Source organism: Anastrepha obliqua, chromosome 5 (assembly GCF_027943255.1).
Source record: "Anastrepha obliqua isolate idAnaObli1 chromosome 5, idAnaObli1_1.0, whole genome shotgun sequence".
Classification (NCBI taxonomy): Eukaryota; Metazoa; Arthropoda; class Insecta; order Diptera; family Tephritidae; genus Anastrepha; species Anastrepha obliqua.
Genome location: NC_072896.1, coordinates 17,265,276 through 17,280,033, shown reverse-complemented (window position 1 = coordinate 17,280,033; position 14,758 = coordinate 17,265,276). Strand labels below are relative to the sequence as shown.

The 14,758-nt window shown below is 37.7% G+C and overlaps 2 protein-coding genes across 2 annotated transcripts; one reads left to right on the top strand and one right to left on the bottom strand.

The window, feature by feature from the left end:
* The first annotated feature begins 2,198 nt into the window (after window positions 1-2,198).
* LOC129247525 (anamorsin homolog) lies at window positions 2,199-3,416 on the top strand. Its single transcript, XM_054886678.1, has 4 exons — window positions 2,199-2,460; window positions 2,535-2,915; window positions 3,051-3,178; window positions 3,243-3,416. Exons 1-4 carry the CDS (start codon window positions 2,325-2,327, stop codon window positions 3,354-3,356), a joined length of 759 nt encoding a protein of 252 aa, XP_054742653.1. The 5' UTR covers window positions 2,199-2,324; the 3' UTR covers window positions 3,357-3,416.
* A 2,523-nt stretch (window positions 3,417-5,939) lies between these two features.
* Window positions 5,940-8,356, bottom strand: LOC129247499 (uncharacterized). Its single transcript, XM_054886647.1, has 5 exons — window positions 8,150-8,356; window positions 7,901-8,089; window positions 7,619-7,843; window positions 7,483-7,545; window positions 5,940-6,017 (listed from the first exon to the last, which is right to left on the bottom strand). Exons 1-5 carry the CDS (start codon window positions 8,354-8,356, stop codon window positions 5,940-5,942), a joined length of 762 nt encoding a protein of 253 aa, XP_054742622.1.
* Between the last annotated feature and the right edge of the window lie 6,402 nt (window positions 8,357-14,758).

Here is a 14,758-nt window from a genome sequence, read left to right as displayed (position 1 = left end):
AACATAACATAACATAACATAACATAACATAACATAACATAACATAACATAACATAACATAACATAACATAACATAACATAACATAACATAACATAACATAACATAACATAACATAACATAACATAACATAACATAACATAACATAACATAACATAACATAACATAACATAACATAACATAACATAACATAACATAACATAACATAACATAACATAACATAACATAACATAACATAACATAACATAACATAACATAACATAACATAACATAACATAACATAACATAACATAACATAACATAACATGTCATAACATAACATGCTGTTCAAGCAAGGTAACGACGCATGAGCAAGATAACGACGCACATTTTGGTGCGTGCAGCCGGCTACATAGAATTATAAGACGTTATCACGTCAAACAATAATAATAACATTAAAACAACAGGTATTGTTAACAAACTTGGTTTTATTTTAAATTCTTCAAGTAAATCAAATTAATAAAAATCAATAAGAAGGCATATGCAAATACAAATACGTGAATTTATATATGTACATATGCGCATATACATACACATATACGCTCACTTAGGTAGGAGAGAGCAAGATGTCGAACGTTGCCGCTCGTTTGCTTTGTCGTTCGTTCCGCGCTTTCGCTTGCAGTTCATTCAAGGTAACGGCAATGAGCAAGGTAACGACAAATGAGCAAGGTAACGACACATTTTTTCGTGCGTGCAGCCTGTTAAATCGAATTATAAGACGTTATCACGTCAAAAATTTGGAGGCAACACTGATAAAAACATAAGAGAAAAGCTTTTATTTGGTGTTTAGGCTCTACAAATTATCTGAAACTAAAATATTGCACTTTTAGCCATCAAATCAAAGTGATTTTAGCGAGGTTGTAGTTTTTGACTATGCTGTGTTACTGCGATGTGCAGCGACTACTGTTCGATTATTTCAAATCCTACCTTTCGATGGGTTCCTGGTGAGTATTGAGAGTGTAACTTTCCTTTTCCTTTTCTGGCACCGGAAGAAGAAGAACTTCCCCTTTACTTCTATGAACTTCCACTTTCGAAATATTTAAAAAACGACTACAACTTTTTGGCAGAGAAAAAACTCCTATGAAAGCTGGTTCTATATTTATATTTGGCCAAGGACTGTTATTCAGAGAAGATTAGTTTTCTAAAATATGGTATTTGCTTCTACTTCTTAGTTAGTGAACTTACTTTTTCAATGGATGGACTTATAAGGTTATAAAATTGCTATTTAATTTTTTTTAGGTGGCGGATCCCAACACAGCGCACAACCAGCTATCCTGGGATAATTCACCTTCTCACGTTGGCTCACTCCTGAACGGGTGTGCGGAAGCTCCCCAGAGGATACTTGGGCTAGTCCCGGAAGTTGTGAGCTGCTTGAACCATATGTATTATATATAAAAGACTCGTTCTAGCCACTCCCAAGTGAATGGCGATCAGTAACTTTCCCCACTTGCGTGGACTTCTATATATGGAACCATCCTCCTAACTTCCATTATGTACGGTATTAAAAAATAATTACAGCCATGTCTAAATCCATCAGGTCTGATAAAAATATTAGTAGTAAAAGTAAAATATTTCGTTTTTTAAATCAACTTATATAAGGCAAACCTAATATGACCCAGTTTCTCCAGTGCTAATTTAACTGCGATGAATTTTGAAGCTGAGATTAAGCGCGCCCTTCAAATTGAAGCCGGCATAAACTGCCGGATATTACCAACTGAGGTTCTGTTGGTCATATCTGAAAAACTCATTGCATGATTGAATGTAAGAATACGTGTGAAATTAGCGGGCGCAATTGTGTTGCCTAGTCTTCTATGTCCTAGCAACAAAAGTTACTCCCACAATTTGTTTCGGATGTCAGAACTTGTTGTTGTTGTTGTTGTTGTTGTAGCAGCATAAATATTCCCCATACTTACATACGGGGAATGCTGCTGGAGTAACAGTCCTTGGCCGGATATAAATCCGGGTCGCTTCGGTAACGTAGAACCGACTGTCGTGGAAACGTCAAATGTCAGAACTTGTATTCATCCTTGCTGAAAAACTGGCTCTAGGTGAAACAACATTCAAGTCAACCAAACCGGATGTTCGAACTGTTATTCGAAAACTTTGCGAAATAGTGGCATCTCCTAACAGCTCAATATTTGCTGTCTGAGCTGTCATATTCTGCAGCTGATCATATGAGACAGATAACTGTTTGTGAGACAAAAATCTTGAGAGGACATACAAAATTTGGTAACATATTGTTACTATTGGCAATAAGAAATTTAAATTAGACTTAAAAACATCAATAATGGCAGAATTCAAAGGTGCAGCGAAAACGCTTTATATATGGGCACAATCAGCGCTCGTTCAAGCTAGTACAGAGAAGTTGAAGGCAGCAACTGGAGGGGAAGTTGTTTTGGAGAATATCAATCGCTTGACGTTTGGTAAGTACTTTCGTTCCGGCAAATGACTCGGGTTTTTTTTGCAAATCATCTCTTATGAAATCTTATATACTTAGCCACTTACGGCGAGTCTACATTTGATCTAATTGTGGTTGAAAACGCACAGTTGACAGACGCGTTTGATAAACTCTTGCGTCTTTTGAAGCCCAACGGAAAGCTGCATTTGGCCAGTATTTTCGGTACACCAGAAATATTTCAACAAGAGCTAAAACTATCTGGCTTCATTAACGTTACCATCAATAAGGAAGGTGGCACTTTGACATGTCAGAAACCGAATTACGAAACTGGTTCGGCGATAAAACTGTCATTCGCCAAGAAAGATGGTCAAACGGCGTCCGTATGGAAAGTAAATGGCGATGGTGATGAGGAGCTGATTGATGAAGATGATCTACTGGATGAAGAAGACAAGAAGAAGCCAGATCCGGAAAGCTTGAGAGGTGTGTATAGATGGATTATACGAACAAATATAATATATTATTGCTGCTACAACAACAACAACAACTTTAAACTTGAAGCATGAATGGTTTTTCCAATTACATAAATACATAAATGTTTCTTTTTTCTGTCTAAAGTTTGCGGCACCACCGGTAAGCGAAAGGCTTGCAAAAATTGCTCTTGCGGGTTGGCTGAGGAACTGGAATCCGAAGCAGAGCAGAAGGCTAAGGCAGATACTGCTAATGCAAAATCCAGTTGCGGCAGTGTAAGTTAATAGTTATTTTCATAAAAATGTGTTATTCAACTTGAAATAATAAAAATATTTTCAGTGCTATTTGGGAGATGCGTTTCGCTGCTCAACATGCCCTTATTTGGGTATGCCTGCCTTTAAACCTGGCGAGAAAGTTGAATTGGCTGGTAATTTACTTAACGATGATATATAAAGTGCCCATCACACGCTTTATACTGCAATAAACTTAAATTAAAAAGTATTTATAATCGTATGGCAGACTCCAAATTTCTAAATTTACATACTACGATATTTGTATGCTGAGAAATAAGGAAATAAGTTGAGAAAATGAATTCGGTCAAAAATGATGCCTCCTTGTTCATATACATAGATCTGTGTGTAGTATTGCAATAGTAACGCTATATTTTATTGTCGCATTAGTATTAGAGGATATTATGATCCTTAGTGGGCATATAATGTGATTGCATAAAATAAATGACTTCCTGTTTCTTCATTATTGAGACAGAATTTTTAAAATAAATATCAGTTTCGTATTATTCATTTATGTATGCATGTCTAGACCAGAGAACTGCAAGCGGTGGTATTTTTCTGACTTGCGATCCACTCACAAAAAAAGCGGTATCAATATGTACGACCAACGCAAACTAAGCGGTGTTTGCGCTGAGCAGAACCGCAACAGAGCAGTAAATGTTCTTGTATATCGTTTGTACATCCGAATCTTTCTTTGTTCAGTCTTTGCTTCGTTTATAACTACCGCTTGTGCGATCACTTCGGCTATGCGGTGCTGCATATGACCGCTACCGAATGACAAAAATACTGAAAACACCGCCTGCACAATTAGATCATAAGACACAAGCAAAAGAGTACCGCTAAAAAATATCTATGCCATCGCGCGTTCACTCAATACATAAATGATTAGCACTCGAAGGAGTCCACTTTCTTATTTATGTTTTTTGAAGTGAAACTTCTTTTGTCTCGAAGGATGAAACGCTGTGAGGAGTAAAACCATAGCGTTTCATCGATATGTGACGCTACGCCAGCGCCATCTGTTAAAAGCGTGGCGTGGATGAAACGCTGTGAGGAGTAAAACTACGCTAAACTACGTAAAACTCACGCTATGCCAGCGCCATCTGTTAAAAGACTGGCGTGGCGTGTCGTCTTATCGAATGTAATTTGTAAATATGACATTTGATTGATGGCCGCCGTAGCCGAGTGGGTTGGTGCGTGATCACCATTCGGAATTCACAGAGAGGTCGTTGGTTCGAATCTCGGTGAAAGCAAAATTAATGAAAACATTTTTCTAAAGCGGTCGCCCCTCGGCAGGCAATGGCAAACCTCCGAGTGTATTTCTGCCATGAAAAAAATCTGCTCATAAACATATCATAAAACAAAATGAAATAAATGTATAAAAAAAAAAAAAAAAAATTTTCTTGTGATTCGAACCAAGGATTTCGGATCGGAAGCCCACATTGCTAGCCGCTGGGCTATCGCGCTGTGCTGTCGCCGCAAAATAATGTATCATAAATCTGTTTACCATACCAAAGACCATACACTTTGCGAACGCATTTCGGTGGAAACAGTTGACAGTTATCCCAAACACAATATTATTAGTAACGCGAGACGCGTCATAGAGTGTGTGTGTAGTTTTGAGCAAATCTTACAAACATATTTTGTTTTGTTGATTGATTTCTGTTAAATATGGCATCAAATCAACAAAAACGGAAACCGAAAACAGGTGCTGAACGGCAACGTGAGTATTTGGAGCGTAAAAAATTAAGAGGTACTGTTGAACACCGTGACAGTGAATCCTCCGGTTGTACGATAAGTGATAATTTGTAGTACCAACAACAAGATGCGGAACTACCATTGATGCAGTATTTCATCGATACCTTGATAGATTAGAATGTAGATCATTTTTTACGTATTTCAGTTACCATAAAGCCCTTGTTTCATTTTTGGAAAACGAATCCAATAATGATAATGACAATGCCGAGAACCAAATGTAATTGAGTACAATAAATTCATTTCTTTTTATATTAAAATAAATAAATAATTCTGTTTAATAAAATTCCATTCCATGCTTTCCATGACTTCTGCATGCATTATATTGAAATAATAGTTAAATTATTGATTTGTTGATAAAAGAAGTTTCACTTCAATCGTGCGGGTTCCGTGAACTACCACACACTTTCTTTTTTTATCTTTGTTTTCGTCGGCAGTGCATTAACAAAGGGCACGAATCACTCTACTTGCAGATATGTATGTATATTAATGTGTGCATGTAATTATATGTTTATTTTTAAAAGATTTATAATGGCGGAGAATTCAAATTTTATTGCTGAGAAAATTTCTTTATATCTTTATACATAAGTATCTTTAGAAGTAAGTTAAAAGAAAAATTATTATTTGTTTTTGTACGATAAGTAATTTGTAAGAGAATGAATTTGGTTTTCAATTTTTATTTTAAAGTTCATTTTATTTTCTGTCATAATTAATAGTAATATACAATAATATAATAAAATAATATCACTGCTTCAATAAAGAAAAAACTTTTCATTTAAAAATACTGCTACATATGTATGTATAAAAATCCTTTTTTTTTCGTGCGCTGCTATGAATTATACTGCAGACAATCTCACTATTTGCAAGGGATGACGACGCGGTGTTTGCGGTGTTTTCCTCATTTGACACATTTCACACGTCACACCGCTTAGCCGAAGTTGAATATACGATTGCTTTCAAATCTAACACCCGAGTATACGAGATATTCATACACTCAACAATCGCGGTAATAGCGGTATTGATCAGCACACACACCGCTCTTTTGCTTTCCGCTCAAATGCTTGCAGTTTTTCTGAAAATGTACTGTGAAGATCGAACAAAAAAAGAGCAGGTTATGCATTTGACCGTCATGGAAATGAATGCTTGAGCTCAAATCACTTGGCGATTGAGTATGAGTAGTGGTCTTGAAATTTTATTTGTGGAATTTTTGCGTATCAGTTATAGAAAAACAGAGTATTGAAGCGGTGTGCAAGCAGTAGCAGTACACCGCTGCAGTTCTCTGGTCTAGACTATCGCTTTGCTGTTTAAATTGAATTTCTCTATTGTCAGTGCAGACATTTTTATTAATAATGAGAAAACCGTTCGACGACCGTCGCCAAATCGAGTACTTTCTGAAATTTTGCGAATATTGTTAGTGGAATGCCAACTACGGGATTAAAATCTGGGTGTCTCTCATCGATTTCCGAAAACCTTGCTTTTGGATTGTTGTTGCTTCTACTTTACCCCGAGATGTTTTGAGGAAATACATAGCTTTAAGTACATTAATAGATTTAGACAGCCTGTGGTGCGAGTCACTAACACGTTTTATCGATATTCGCTTTGTTATCTTTCCTTAACCACAATTTTTACGATTTTGCTATTCAGTAACCCATTTCATTACGAAAATCGATAAGACAAAATCAGCTGTTTGGTTACGATGTCGATTATCGCAATCTAAACGACAATAATTTTGGTGTTGTTAAGGGGGTCTTCTGGTCTCGAGGCCCTGAAATGAAGGGTTTTTTGGGGGATTGATTGTGACAAATCCTGTGAATATTTAAAAAAATTTTTTTTTCTATTTTAAAGGTACATGTCTTGGCTTTTAAAAAATGGTTTTGACTTTGAAAAAAATTAACACATAAAAGGTTATAAAAATGGAATGAAAAAAAATTTCAAAAATCGTACACGGGGAAACTTAGCGGTAAGTTTTCCGAACCTTTTAAGACCAAAACCATTGAAATCGGAGTATAACTACTTTGAAAAGTGTGACCAAAATGCTTAAAAAACACGATTTTCGGGGAAACGCGTTTAAAGATAAAGTTTATGGTTAAAACGGCCGGAGGAGGGTACACTTCGGTGCCCAGAAAAATGTGAAAAAATGCGATTTTCAAAAAATCCTTTCTGTGGCGTATTCTCGCATACACATACAACAAAATTATGCAAAAAAAAAAAATCGATTTTTTTTCGCTGGAGACCAGAAGACCCCCTTAAATCAAACGATAAAGAAGAATTAGTGATTTTAATCAAAACTGTGAAATTATATGATCAAAAACTTATTTAAAAAGCGCGAGTATGTCCTTTGAGTATTTGGCTTATGATTGGCGTTAGATTGTTGAATGCTTCCGCGGTAGCGCTTAAACCATTCCCCAATACGGCTATTGCCTCCGCCATCATTTTATTCGCCTGGGCACTTGCAGAGCTGCTTTCGGCTAAGATCTATTTAAAAATAGCAAGAACAATTAATAAAATGCCACTTTTATGTGTTGAAAATAAATTACCTTTAAAGCCTCTGCTTGTTGTTTCGCGACTTCTACGGTTTCTACACTCGACTGGGCTAGCATCTATTAAAAAACAATCACCAATGGACAAATAGGTATAAAAAAATTATTTTACATAAAGTTCAAAAGAAATTACCTTTAGTGCATCTGCCTGTTTTTCTGCTATTTCCAAAAATTTCTTCCGAGCATCACCGTCTTCTTCCATGCGCTTTCTTTTCAAGTTCGCCCGTGGTGCTCTCCTGTCTGAGATGTGCGAATTACCTGACCTCAGCGTGAAATTTTCTGCAAGTGGCGTCCGTAAAGGCGACGGGGCTTCCGAAATCATGCTTTCATCTTCCACTTCGATACCCATTTGGATTACCTAAAAATTTACACACCAGTAAGTTACACTTTAAAACATACACTTCATGCAATTTACCTCCTCTAGTGGAATATTTTCAGCTGTTGAATCGTGCCCATTCATATATTCTTCCCCTATAAGAGCAGACACCCGCCTCTCGAATTCCGTTAGGGGCTCCTCACTGATAGGCCTGTTTCCAGTTAAAGCTGGTTGCCTTCGCCGATTTCGTGCTTTGATGCTGGTGCGGCTTTTTAAGTCCCGCCATACCTTTTTAGGGGAATGATTAACATCTCTCTACTTTCAAGTAATAACACAATATTTTCTTACCGTGTGCCATTGATTGGCTGTCTTCACTGCTCCACCCAGACTATTTAACTTTGTTGCTAGCTCGCTCCACTTTTTGTCGCATTCGAACTTACCATGGAGGCTGTGGAACCTAGATCCTGCTAGACACGGGACTTCCATTAGGTAGTCAAGCATACGATTTAGCTGCTCGGGTGTGGCACGGTTTCTTTTAGTAGCTGTCGATGTCATCCTAAAGCAATATATATACAAAAAGTATTAATAAAAGAATAAATTCAAATAAACAGTTATTTTATTGTACTTACTTTATGCAAATATAATTGGTAAAAAACACTTAAAATTGAATCTAACAGCTTGGCTAGTATGTTTCTTTGTTCTTTTTCTTTGTGTTAGTCGCTCATTTTGACATTTAATTTTACAAAGATGCCACTCTCTATCAGTTTGAATAAATAGTTAGAAGAAAACAGCTGTTCAGTGTTAGTTAACATAAGTTGGTGAATAGCACAATCGACAGTGCCATCGACATTAGGGATGTTAAAAAATAGTCGATTTTTGCTTTAATCGATTTTTTTCTTATTATCGATTTTTTGTAGTCGATTTTATTAAAGGCGAAAATCGATTTTTAATAAATCGATTATATGAATTACACATTTTAAATCGATTTTTGTAAATAGTGCCATCTGTGCGACGGATGATAAAATGGATAAGTAAGCTAACTAATGTGAACAAGTCGATAAAAATCAGTGCCATCTTTACGTACAAATATGTAATGAATTGTGATCCTGCCTTTATTTATTTCTTGGGAGCTTTGAAGTGTCGAAATAAATATTGGTTTAACCATAAAAATGTCTTCCGCTGCTAAAACACCCAGAAGCTGCTGGCGCAAGTATTTTACAATAAGGAAGGAAAATGCAACCGCAAAATGTAAATACTGCCCAAAAGAGTTAAAAACATGCAATAACACTACAAACTTGAAACAGCACATGGAAAGAAAACATTCTGATGTCTTACAAGCTGACGAGGTAAAACTCATTATTTGATGTAATAGTTATTATTTAAAATATTTTAAATTATATTTTGTTTTTATTTTTATCACCGCAGAATTCAAATGAAGTTGATGTCCAGGATACTACCAATTTGAGGCATAATGATTCATTGGTGCATTCGCCATTGACAGACACTGAGGCTTCGTCGTTAACTCCAAAACGGGCTAGATCAACTATCGGAGCGGCTTTTTCAAGAATTTCAGCATATGCCTCAGATGGAGAAAAAAATAAACAAATAACAAACAGCATCGCAGAAATGATATGCCGGGACAGTCTTCCTTACAATATGGTGGAAGGAACAGGATTCAAAAAGCTAATGAAAACTATCGTTCCTTTGTACAAGGTTCCATGTCGTAAAACTATCACAGATCTCATTGATACTAAATATGACGAAAAAAAGACCCTTATTAAACAAAAATTACGGTCTGTTAAAAACGTCTATCTTACAATAGATGAATGGAAGGATATGCAGTTAAGAAGTTTTTTAGGCGTGACTGTTCACTTTATAGAAAATTTTGAAATGAAATCGGTGAATATCGCATGTGAACCGCTTCATGACAATAATACAGGCGAATATTTATCGGAGATGGTTCTTAATGTTTGTGAAGATTGGGGTTTGTCGCATGACAAAATTGTGAGTGTTACTACAGACAATGGCGCTAACATGGTTAAAGCTATTGAGATTACTTTCGGCAGAGCAAAACATATTCGATGCCTAGCACATACGTTGAATCTAGTAGTTGAAAATTCTGTGAGTTCCTCTGATGTTAAACTTTTTTTGGATAAAGTACGAAAAATCGTAACTTGGTTCCACCAAAGTGGTGTAGGCGCTGAAGAATTGCGACAGATGCAAATGCAGGAAAGCGTTGTTGAAGGAAAATTGAAGCATTTGGTCGGAGATGTGTCTACAAGATGGAACTCACAATTATTTATGATTGAACGTTTTGTGTTAATGAGCAGCACAATTGGATCTATTTTAATAAACCATCCGAATGCACCCCAAATGCTTCAAGCAAACGAAATCGTTGTGCTCAAAGAAATTGGAAAAGTTTTAAAGCCTTTTCACAATGTTACCGAAGAAATGAGCGCTGAAAAATATGTGACAGCTAGTAAAGCTATACCTATTATCAAGTGCTTGAGAACTTTGTTAGACGCTATACCGATAACCAGTGATTTGGCCAATCAATTCAAATATTCATTGCAAACAGAACTAAAAAAAAGATTTGAAAACATACAGAAAGTTCACCTTTTCTCAGTCGCAACGTTTCTGGATCCTAGATTCAAAAAAATTCATTTAGATGAGCCATTATCTTTGTCAAAAACAATTAATTATACCAACCGATGCCTAAGTTTAAATACTAGGAATGATGATACTATACTGGTGACCGATTTTGAATCATCTGTTTCATCACAAGTTGCCAGCGACGATCAAGATATATGGCAGGTACACCATAACAAAATAATGGCTGCTAATACGTCAATGACAAAAAATACAGAGATAGATTTATATATCGCAGCGCCATTATCAAATCTTAAAGTAGACCCTCTCGATGTATGGAGAAGTTCTGAGGGAACTTTTCCAAAATTAACAGACTTAGCTTTGAAACACCTCTCAGTGATGGCCACTTCTGCACCAGCTGAAAGATTATTTTCGAAGGCTGGGAATATTGTCAGAAAAACTCGAAACCGTATTTTAGGAAAGCGACTACCAAAACTATTATTTTTAAACTCTTTGACTGAAGATTTATGGCAATAATTTTTTAAGTTTCTGATAAATTTTGATTTGAGGTTTGGAGGAAGCTTCCTTTTCTTTTTTAATGTTCATACCCAACAATTCTCGTTATATTTAATACTTAAATTAATCGTTTAATTTTATTTTGATTCTAGTCGAATGTTAATTGATACAAAACATTTGTGGCAATTATTTAATTGAATTTTTTTATTACTTAAACTAAAAGCTTGAAGATAGCTTTCTTTTATTTTCTTAGTTTTGTTTGTTATATTGCTATATTTTGTACTCGTATAGTTTTGTATTATTTTTACTGCAATAAAATATTTAAGAGTACTAAAAAATGTATATATGTATCATTAATTTGAATATGTATTTATAATCTTAAAGTCGTCCTTTTAGATATTTTTTCATACTTATATATCAAATATGCATTTTTCGTATTAAAAAATCGAAATATCCACAAAAATCGATTATTCCCTCAAAAATCGATTTTTTATAAATCGATTTATCTTGAAACGAAAAAAATCGATTATTAAATGATCGATTTTTTCGACTCGAGGTCACATCCCTAATCGACATATACTGTCGACAAAACAAACAATTCGTCCCCTTAGTATAACAATAGCCTATGTGCTCATAGGCTATTATTTTTTTATTGAATTTTTGGATTCTCCATCGTCGATTTTATATGTGGTCAAAATTTTGTCAAATTCTAGTTCCACAAAGTGGGTTAAAACGTCAGTCAAAAAATAATAAATATTTACAGACATAACGAGATTTGAGTGAGAGCTACTTTCGACAAAAAGTTTGAAATTCAATTTCTCAAAACATCAAAAAATTTATAGGCTATTTTAATACTAAGGGGACGAATTGTCGAATCGATAAGAGTTAGTGAATCGCACTACTGAGGTTGAGTTTTTATTGCCAATTTTAAATATTGTAGAAGTATTTTAAAAGTAAGCTTCTTTAAAAAATATTAAAATTTTCGATTATACCTTGCTTTCAAAAGTCAAAAAAGCACACACTGGTTTTAGGAGAAATAGGGACAAGTCACGCGACATCACAATGCCCTATAAGCTCGAGTGTGTCCCACCGGTCAACCGCTTCAACCTAACCTAACCTTGCCTTATGGCCGTTTTGTTTGGAGACAACAAAAAAAAAAAAACATTCTATTAATTAAGTTTAATTCTCTTATTCTCGCTTTATCCAAAATCAAGAATTTCTTCTGCTTGCTTGAGATTTTTTGAAGTTTTTTTGCTTTTGACCAAAATGGTTTTAAATAGAGTGTGCAAGTCCAGTTATTATAGTGTCCGGTTATTGGGATGATATTTGTATGGACAATTTTCCAATTACCCGTGTGCATGAAACTTATATGACCGTTGTTGTTGTTGTTGTTGCAGTAGCAGTAATACAAGCCCTGTCAGTGTAGTGTAAATCACCGGTCGTCTTCGTCCAACTCATCTAACGGGAGGCCCAGAAAACTTGCTGTATCGACAGTTTGGGTCCAGAGGGAGAGGGGTGTTAGATGAGAGGGTTTTAAGGGGCACCTTAAAAAGTGATTGGTGTTGTTGTTGTTGTAGCAGCATAAACATTCCCCATACTTACATACGGGGAGTGCTGCTGGAGTGACAGTCCTTGGCCAGATATAAATCCGTGTCGTTTCGGTAACGTAGAACCGACTGTCGTGGAAATGTGTCGTGCGGGGTGCCTTTACATGCTGGACATATCTTTAGTATGTCGGTGTCGGTTCTGGATAAGTAGGAGCTTAACCTGCTACAATACCCAGCACGTAATTGTGCCAGTGTTACGCGGGAAGCTGGAGCTCTTCATCTGCTGTAGGTGGTGGTTGGATTCCGTTTATGGCATTCGGTGGTCGGGAGCTTAGGAAGGTGGTGACGGTCTCCCGATGAATGCCGTTTATTGTCTGTCTAAACACTGTGGGGTCCAGTAAATGTCTGTTAGTTTTCTCCTGGATTTCGTCGGCGTAATTAAGGAGGTGTCTCCTGACGTGCCTGAGAGGCGGCTCTGGCTCAAGCAGATGTCTGCAAGGGGGAAACCTGCGGTAGCACCCTAACAGGAATTGCTTGCTGAGCAGTTTATTGTGCTCCATTACAGGGAGCATCTGTGCCTCGTTGTGAAGGTGTTGAAGAGGGGACATCAAGAGACAAACCGTCGCCGTCGGAATAGCAGTGTTTTCGCAAGTCTGGAGCTTTATCCACTGCTTGTCACTGGTTCCAGGGGACTGTCGTGGAAACGCGGAATTGGTGTGTCATCAACTTTTACCTTGAGTTGCAGTTTGTCCTTTGTCTAGGCGGTAAAGAGGGTCGCCATGGACTTTGTGGGGGAAAGTTAGAGATTCCTCGCAGTGAAAAAGCGAGAAAGGTCGGTGAGGTAGACGTTCACTTTGGCGCACAGCCTATCAATGTCATTGCCCGACGCCATTATCGTACAGTCGTCAACGTATGAGACCAGGGAGACTCCCTCTGGGGGTTGGGGGAGCTTCGATAGATAGAAGTTGAACAGCAAGGGTGAAAGGACATTACCCTGCGGAAAATCTTGCTTGATCTTCCTTTGTTTGTATGTTTCGTCTCGAAAAATCACTGACGAGTGACGACCGCTCAGATAGTTGGCGAACTACCTCTTCAGTCCTGCCGGGAAAGTCGACTGAAAAATATCATCTAGTAGCGTGGAAGGGCTGACAGTATCGAAAGCCTTTTTCAAGTCCAACGCTACTAGGACAGTGCACTCGCAGAGGCGGTTTTGGATAAGCCCGCGGTTTATCTGGGCGTTTATGACGATGAGTGCTGTGCACTCGTTGTTGTAGCAGCATAAACATTCCCCATACTTACATACGGGGAATGCTGCTGGAGTGACAGTCCTTGGCCGGATATAAATCCGGGTCGTTTCGGTAACGTAGAACCGATGTGCACTCGTGGGAAACCATGCTGATGTGGGGCTGGGGTCAGGTGTTTCGTGAAGCGTGGGCGTTGGAGGGCTTCAAGTGTTTTCACTACTAGTGAAAGGAGAGTTACCGGCCGATAAGATTTCCCTTGGTTGGCGGGCTTCCCAGGTTTCAGTAGCGGGACCACTCTCCCCGCTTTCCACTTGTCAGGGATAATGAGGGTGACCAAGGGCAGATTGAAACCCCTTGTGAGAAACTCTACTCCCAATAGACCCAGGTGCTTCAGGATCAGTATGTTTAGTCCATCATTGGCGCGTACATCGTTTTTTGTGTGTCTGGCCGAGCTCCTCCTCATATTTGTGGCGTGCGTTTTGATGTTGTTCCACAAATGGTGGGACCTACAGTTTCAAGCCGACTCCGAACGGCAGATATTTTTATGAGGAGCTTTTTCATGGCAGAAATACACTCGGAGGTTTCCCATTGCATGCCGAGGGGCGATCGCTATTAGAACTATGTTTTCTTCATTTTGGTGTTTCACTGAGATTCGAACTGACGTTCCTTCTGTAAATTCCGAATTGTAATCTCGCACCAACCCATTCGGTTACGGCGGCCGCCAAATGGCTTTAGATAATTTGCTTTTGTTGATGGTTCCCTGAACCTCATCACAGCAGAAAGTAAGTGACGCACTGTCGTTCGTCAGTTTGTGCAGCCGTCTGGTGGCACGATGCTTGGATCTGTCGGCCGGAGGATGCAGTGTGAATAAAATAGCGCGCATCTCTTCGGGCCAGACGAAGTGCAACCGTTAAATGTAATGGCCACCTTGTCGTTGTGCTTCGTCGGGTTTCGACAGAGACCTTACGGTGGACCAGAGCTTACTCACAACAGTGGTGAAGTTGCAGGTCTTCAGGTGCTCAACCCATATGTTCCTAATTGTCTGACCGTTGAAGTTGTCC